General features: G+C 30.7%; 1 protein-coding gene across 2 annotated transcripts; it reads left to right on the top strand.

The window, feature by feature from the left end:
* Positions 1-696: 696 nt before the first annotated feature.
* Positions 697-8071, top strand: LOC108916940 (ras-related protein Rab6). 2 transcript variants are annotated; one of them, XM_018723288.1, is made up of 6 exons: positions 697-891; positions 1406-1464; positions 3077-3236; positions 3696-3901; positions 3994-4060; positions 7034-8071. In XM_018723288.1, the coding sequence occupies exons 1-6, from the start codon at positions 822-824 to the stop codon at positions 7102-7104; spliced, it is 633 nt and encodes a 210-aa protein (XP_018578804.1). In that variant the 5' UTR covers positions 697-821; the 3' UTR covers positions 7105-8071. The 2 variants fall into 2 exon arrangements, with proteins under 2 accessions (XP_018578804.1, XP_018578805.1); XM_018723289.2 differs by having other exon boundaries at positions 4173-8071.
* Positions 8072-8539: the final 468 nt, after the last annotated feature.

Here is an 8539-nt window from a genome sequence, read left to right as displayed (position 1 = left end):
CATGTTCATTTACGGAGAGATTGATGCCGACAGTTCTATACTTAAAGTTAGCAAATAAGCCACACAAAAATGTGCCCTTATTTTAAGTTCCATTTTAATGAATACCTTCGGAAAAGCTACAGATTCAAAAAGATTCAGTAAAACAAAAAATGAAGGGCAAAATAGGGACGTTGCCATTTCCTAAAGAATAGTGTCGTTACTACAAAAACTAACTAAAGCAACTATGATTCTAGAAATTCAAATTCGTTCTTAAAATAGTGGTGAATACGGTATTTTAAAGAAGTTATTTTTCTGTTTCTGTTTAGGCTATCTTTATCAATGTTATTCATTGGTTACCCAACCATACCACACATAAAGATGACACCACGCCCAGGGTTTACACAGACGAGTCGGCGAAGCAAGAAGAGCGCCAGAAGAAAGGGCCCTAGCCGGCGGGGCCCAGCCAGGACAAAAGGTCCCACAAAGCGCCCACACCGGCCGCATTTGCGGTCGGGGTAGACGACCTACGAAGGCTGTCCAGGTCTACACGAGATGAGGCAGGATAAAGAGGGATAATCTCCCTTGATCCCAAATCATTGAGTCCAATTTCTAGCCATGGAATAATGGCGCTCGCTCCACAGCTTACATTCCGTGGGTTTACGTTTATGACGTTTGCACTTCACCGACGCCAGCTGTCCTTGTCATTCTAAGTCGAGAGCTGAGCTGTCTGCTGTCATATCCGTGGCTAGTGTAGTGGCAGTGAGTTTTCCTGTGATATTACTGTGAATTTTTCTGAATTAGCAGGGTGAAAAGCTTACAAGGATTGTTAGTTTCATTTTACAATGTCTACATCAGGAGACTTTGGTAATCCTCTGAGAAAGTTTAAATTAGTTTTCTTAGGAGAACAAAGTGGTAAGTTGACATTTCTTGATGAGTTGTAAACTTTCATAGCAGGCGTAGCCGATGATCAATAAATTTGTTCCTACATTTTTTTATCAATAAAAAAGTATCTTAATTTATTCATTTATTTCCGCCTATTTACATGCATATATGCGTAGGTTGGGTTTTTCTCCTCAAGTGTACGAAGATACGAGAGGCTGTTTGAAATTATGGATTCATCTGACAGATGATTTCATAGGTTATGTTGAACAAAAAATTAATTACTTCCATGTAATTATGAATTCTGGATTACTTTCCCAAACTGTTTTTACATTTTCGTACTTTTTTTAGCTTTCCCTCCACAGAGATTCAATGCTGTAGGTTCATACAAGAGTAATTTTTTATGACCATCATGACCCAATTTTACTTAAAAAAAAAAATTATCTCGTCATCTGATATAAATAATTAAAGAGTTGTAACAGTACGAATAATTATTAATTAGATTAAAATTCTAGTCAGTAAGGGCTATTTTTTTTTTTGTTTTTAGTTGGAAAAACATCCCTAATAACAAGATTTATGTATGACAGCTTTGATAATACTTATCAGGTAAGTAAATTTTTGATTTAATTTTTTGTTATATGTGACTATTTCAATATCTTTGATCCGATCCACTGAAAAGCTAAGCTAAGCTGTTAAAGTTGTACAATACCTACTAAGACTGATATGTGTATGAAGATTTTGTCACATATTTAATAAATATTTTCTTTTCCATTGTGTATAATAGTACTTTTTGCAGAAATTCCCAAAATTCCTTATAAAACTGTTATTTGGTTTTTATTTTCCCTCATATTCTCTCATATTTCCTCTTACTCAGTCATTATATTCATATTTTATATTCCTTGTTATTTCCTTTAATATATATCATACTTTAATAAAGTCAATAGTATTATTACTTTTTATCAGATTTTATTAAAATCTCTCAGAGTAAGATTAAAGTGATTATGTTGTAAATCAACGAAAATAAAATTAGGAATTTTCTCTAAATTCTGTACCTTCTTCCTTTGAGGTCTAGATGACAGGGCCAACAACTTCCAGTGATAGTGACTAGTCATTTAAATGTAAATTAACATTAACTTTACTTGCAACTAAATGTTAATATAAATACAGTGGAGTTTGCTTATTGCATCATCCGTTTAGTGTTTAGTGCAATGTGATTTCACCATCCCTTGGGATGTTGTTCTAATCGAACTCCATTGTATCACACATTATAGATGAATTTTAAACTGGAATTGTCTGTGTGTCGAAATTATAGAATCGATTGTGTTGTATTTGCCTCTGCAGGCAAAACATGGTTCTGATATACAGGGTGTTTCAGAAAGACCTCCTGTTAGTGATTTTTAGTGACATCTCTCAATAAGTTTTAACATAAGCCTACTTTAAGAAAAGTCATTTATTTTATACACCGTAATATTGTAAGAGTTCAATTAAAAGACTTTTTTTCTCGAAAACTGTCCACATTAGGAAGTTCTAACAAGAGTACATGATTTTTAGAAATTAAAATTGTACATTATAAATTGGAGCCCAAATGGTTTAAAAAATTAGAACTTAAAATGTGATAGAAATGTAGCATAACTAGCATCCTCTATGAAATATCTATTCTTATTTTTTGTCATACTATCACCCCCTGTATTTACGGGAGGACTTTCTGAAACACCCTGTATAAACTTCAATAATCCAATCAGGAATGACTATTGTAACACTTATTTTTTCCTCTTATCCCCCTCTCTTATTGTAGTAGCTAGTTTCTCGGTATTTGCTTACAACGGCTTGCTTAAAAAAACTTAAATAGTGTGAAATGCGGATATAGAATGCAATAGACGAAATTGTAGGCACGGAGGGGAACTTTAGTGCACTGCTATGGTGGAAACTGATGTAAGTGTCCCACTTAAGTCTGTAATACCTTTATAACTTTTTTGTTTTTATCCTTGTCCGATATAATTCAAGTTTTATTTTCAAAAGGAGTTTCAATTTATAAACAAAGGTGTACTTGCCCCCTCGAATGCAAAACCACCAAGATACCAAAAATTTTGAAAAATAAATAAATACCGAGGTTAGCATTTTAAAACTTAGCATAAGATAGCTTTATTAGCTTTCCAGTGGATTGCCACCTTGAGTCTCAGTGTCGGATAATAAAAACTAAAAAAAAAAACATTTTTAGGCTACTATAGGAATTGACTTTTTATCTAAGACAATGTACCTTGAAGACAGAACTGTTAGGCTGCAGCTGTGGGACACTGCTGGTCAAGAAAGATTTAGATCTTTAATACCTTCCTATATTAGAGATTCTACTGTGGCAGTAGTAGTCTATGACATAACGAGTAAGTAAAATAATTTAAATCGGTGGCAAAAATACCGATTAATAGTTGTTATGTGTGAATCTACTTTACATAACAAAATTGTTTATATTAAATATATTTTTTATCTACCATGTGATTATCATAACTCTCCAACCTGTTAACTTCGTGGTAGAAAAAGATATTTTGATTGAGCGGAGTGAGCTCTTCGATGACGTCAATGAAGAGAGGAAACCAATTTCTCGAAAGAAAATTAAAAATGTATTGGAAATATATTTTCAAAATTCAGAAGATAGTCGAAACTCGTAACATCTCAGGTTCTTAAAAATGAATTGCTGTTTTACTTCAAATGTTTAGATCAGTTTTCAGTTTAAGATTTAGGTGATGCATTTTATCAAATTGGCATCATATAAATGGAAATAGTTTAATTACTTATTTCGGGTTTAGTTATCAATTATTGGGATGTATGTATTGTTATTTTAGATGCAAATTCCTTTCATCAAACATCTAAATGGATCGATGATGTAAGAACAGAGAGGGGTAGTGATGTAATAATAATGCTTGTGGGAAATAAGACTGACTTGTCAGATAAGAGACAAGTTAGCACAGAGGAGGGTGAGCGAAAAGCTAAGGAGTTGAATGTAATGTTCATTGAAACCAGTGCAAAAGCGGGTTATAATGTAAAACAGGTAATAACTACATTGGATACATTAAATGTTTATTATTTTTATGATCAGATTATGTTTAAGTGTTTTAAGCTTTAATTCCTTTGTTCTTACAGTTATTTAGGCGTGTCGCAGCTGCCCTTCCAGGTATGGATTCCACAGAGAATAAACCGCCAGAAGACAGTATCCTTTTTTTATACATTGTGCATGATTTTTACAGATTTTAAGCTTTATTATGGCATGTACATATGATTTTGCATCTTGTTTTGTTTATTTTCCTTAATGATTCCTTTAGTGCAAGAAGTTGTCCTTAAAGACACACCAAATGAAGTGAAAGATCCAGACGGCGGCTGTGCATGCTGATTATATATTAAGGTGTATCCTCCCTATATGCTTGTATATGTTTTGTAGAATTTTTTAAATCGTTTTATTGAGTGTTAACTGCCTGAATTAGTGAGTAAATTCTATATTCCTTAGCTCTATTCGGCCATAAAACTATTTATCAAGTTCTTAATGACTAGATTATTAATTTTTTATTGTAAATTAATTTGGACACATGCTTATTCACCACAAGTATGTATTTACTATGAAGCAATACGTTTTTATAAAGTGCAATGTGATGTCCTTGGATAATTTTTCAGAAACCAGATATATATATATATTTTTTTTTTTTCTGAAGTCTATATGAATAATAATAATATTCGTTTAAGTTCTATTGATAGTATTTGGCTGAAAAGCGAACAGACAAATTTGACGGTACTAATATTGTGCCGAGCGGAAAAATTATGGATGTACATTTCAATTATTAAAAACATTTCTCAAAATGCTGTCAAATACAAAATTATAATAATTCAATTATAAATACATTCCCTATTTGAAAAAAGAATGACAATGTTGAGATATTTATCATTTTTATTTTCTGTTGACTATACATACAATAGGTACATGTAGAAGTTGAAACGACCCATTTTCTAATAAACCATAATTTTCAAAATTTGTTCAAAATGAATATATCAGAAGTAAGGAATACAATTCAATTTATTAAATATTTTATTAGAAAAAATTAAATATCAAATGTACAAAAATTGCTTTCATTTATACACAATTTTTAGAATCTTTAAATACCCACATCATTTAACACTTTTGATACAAAGCCAAATTATAAGAATTTGACTACTTAATATAAAAAAATTACACTTGGTAGACTTTATTGCTCATCAGAAAAGATTTGCAATATATTCCCGATCTAACGTTTAACTATAAATATGAAGTTTTAATAGAAACTACCACAAGAAATTGAATTTTATTTCTTACTCTCTTTAATTCCTAATTTTTTCTAACGACATTAACACAAAAATACTATATTATAAAATTTCATAAATTATGTACATTTAAACAAAATTGTTTTACAATATACCCATTTTAAAGTGTTACGTGAAAATGCATAAATTCGAGCAGTGAATTATTAAAAAACCGCACATTTATAACTACACATTTAAAATACATATTTCATAGCAGCTAAAAACATTTCAGTGTGATTTGACTTTTTTTAAATATTTAAATACAGGCTCTCAAATACTATTCTCCTCGTTCGTGGAATCTTGGAAATAGTGAGAACTAAGTATGGAATGGAAGCAAGGTTCGTGCAATTTTATGCACAGAAAATTAAATTTTTTGATATGTTGGTATCTGGTACCTCTTACCCCATGTATATTCATGTGTGTATGTGTGTGTACAGTACTCGTACTATAAGAAAACAAGGCAAAATAGTTCGGTAAACATGTTTTAGAAGACTTAAGTTTTCTAATATGTAAGTTGTAAAAACATTTGAGTATCAGGACATAGAGATATAAGCCTAACACTTTTTTTATGGAACACCTACAGTTCTCTACATTTGGAATGATAAAAAGTTTGATTAGTTTGTCTCTAATAATAAGGGAGATGTGGCCAAAGGAGTGAACTGTAAGTCTGTCGTGCTTGACAACCAAACAGAAAAAAAAATGTATTTTATACCTATACATAGGTACCAAAAATTTTGGATGGATCTGCCAGTAGTTCATTTGTCCATTTGTCATTCTACTGGGCCAAAGTTTACTTAATGTCGCCGGTCAACAAATATAATTTTCCACATTCCAAAAATATTCGTGCCTCATTTTCTTAAGCACCGGTACTATATGTATGTGTGTATGAATGTATGTGTTGCATTTATTTATTTTAATCAAAATTATAGGTTCTATATTTTTACCAACTGTATTAAAACTAATTGCTTAGGTACAGGAGTCCACTTAGCCATTGTGCAGGGCATGCCAATATACACATGGCTTCAGATAGGGAGCTGGCACTGGCATCTAATTAATTTTTTTTTAACGTAAAGTGATCGATTAATTCTTAACATACAAGCAGCCAGTGCCTCTAACGGGCTCCTGCTTAGTTATACACTACTCGTAATAGGAGATTTGTTGTAGCTATGTTGTATTTATTTTTAAGCTTTCTCTATAATTATTTACAGGGTATCTCAGGAAATTTTTTCATGTATTATACTGATAATTTGCATTCATTAGAAGGTGAGTTAAAATTGATTTAACATAGTAGTGTTTAACCAAGAGTTCCCTGAATAATAAATATACTTTTTTCTTCATTATTATACTCTATTTTATAATACTTGTTATTATTTATTTAATTGTTTCTTTGTGTTATCATTTACATGAAATAATTTAATGACGGTTAAATATTAAAATCCTGTTTTAATTTTTGATAACAAAATAATTTCACTTTGGTTTAACATTCAATATATTACAGAATAAAATGTATAATTAATTTATAAATGTCAATAAAAATATACGTATTTTAGTAGGCTTTTTTAAGATTTAATAAATTATTTGTTAGCATAATAAATCGAATACCTTTAATTTACTGCATATACCTGCCATGGAACCTGCCACACATGCAGTATGCACCAAATACTGCGTTAAAATGTCTGTGGATCAGCAACAGACATTCACTGTATATATATTTTCAGACGTGTTTGCTTTATATATTTGTCATAAAAAAAACAACTTAAATGAGGTATGTAGTAATTATATACATTCTTTATTAATGTAAAAGATGCATGTTATTATTAAACGATGGATATGTATTTTCCTTATGGTTTAACAGCTGTGGATCTTCAAACACAGCCCCAATTACAGAATGATCAGCAGGATTCAGAGGGAGGTTGCATGTGCTGAAGGATTTTAAATGAATCATTAAATCATCATTTAGTTGAACAAGAAACAAAACCAAAGTAGCCTCTGCCTATGTTAATGTTCAAAGTAATGCTATGAGTGTGATATTATGTTGCAATTTGCACTTACGTGTGGCACAGAAAAACCACTATTAATATATAAATTGCATTCTTCATGTAATCTGATCTTGATATTGTATAATTTTTCTATTAAAATAATTTTTGCTTGTACATGAGTTGTCATCATTACTCAACTAATCACTTCACGGATCACACCAAGATATTAAATAGTGACTGGATATTAAATATTTGCCAATTAAACAAAATTGTCAAAAACCTTTGATTTTTGTGATATAAAAGTTTCAAATTGTATCAGTTCCATATAACTTTCTTATTCAGCTCTTTTTAAATACAAGAATTTCTAGAACGATTAAATTATTCTGAATAACGTGAGAAACACTTAATATTATATTTTGATAAATATCTATTTAAAAAGGGGCAATAAAATTATTTCTGGTCACATAATATGTAATTTTGCGAAATCATTTGATGTGGCCAGTTTTGCAGCATATAACTTATTTTTATTTCAAGAATTTAAACAAATTTTTATTGACAAATATTTAAGGAGATACCTACTTGAATTGTAGCTATTTTGTTTTATGTGTGGAGGCAGAAACTGAAGAAATGAAGAAATTAATTAAAAATAAGTGGAGGTTGATATATGCTACCATATAACACTAAAAAATCTTAAAATACGTTGAATGGAAATGAGCTTAAATAAACTACTATTTGCAAATACTCGTTAAATTATAGTGTGTGTGCTTATACAACAAGAAAGTAGATAATCTATTATTGGTTTCTGAGTTTATTACTTATTGAGCTATGTAATTTTATTACCGATGTCAACATTGTTATATACCTTATCTAAGGCTTGTTTTCAGTGTGTATAAATTATTCAATATAGGATTAAATAACAACCAGAATTTATTTTTTTAATTTTAAATCCTTAGAGCAAGTTTGTATTCAGCGGTATCTACCCTTTAAGCAGTGCAAAGGTAGTTTTAGGTGTTTGCTCTGTCAGACCTAGCAAACTGTAATTATATAAATATTTGCATACAAGGTGTTACCGAAATAAGTACTCAAAATTGGAGAGTATGTAAAACATGTCGAAATATGATGGAAACCTTAGTACAGTTTTTTGTCAGTGGCGGCCCCTAAGGGAGATACAGCCCCTGAAGGGGTAACTCTGGAAACAGTTTTTATTTCATAACTTCAAAAAGGTTTAATATTAAATCACAAAATTTTGGGGTTGTAATACTATTTATATGCTTAATAATCGGTATAATCTACAAATCAAAATTTGCTACAGGGGCCTAAGAAAATACGGGACCGTGGTGCAAATTTTACAATTTTTTTTTGTACTCGATTTTTACTTCCTG

This window comes from Anoplophora glabripennis, unplaced genomic scaffold, assembly GCF_000390285.2.
Source record: "Anoplophora glabripennis isolate ALB-LARVAE unplaced genomic scaffold, Agla_2.0 scaffold2, whole genome shotgun sequence".
Taxonomy (NCBI): Eukaryota; Metazoa; Arthropoda; class Insecta; order Coleoptera; family Cerambycidae; genus Anoplophora; species Anoplophora glabripennis.
The sequence above is the reverse complement of the archived record's forward strand: the minus strand, read 5'-3'. Positions and strand labels throughout refer to the sequence as shown.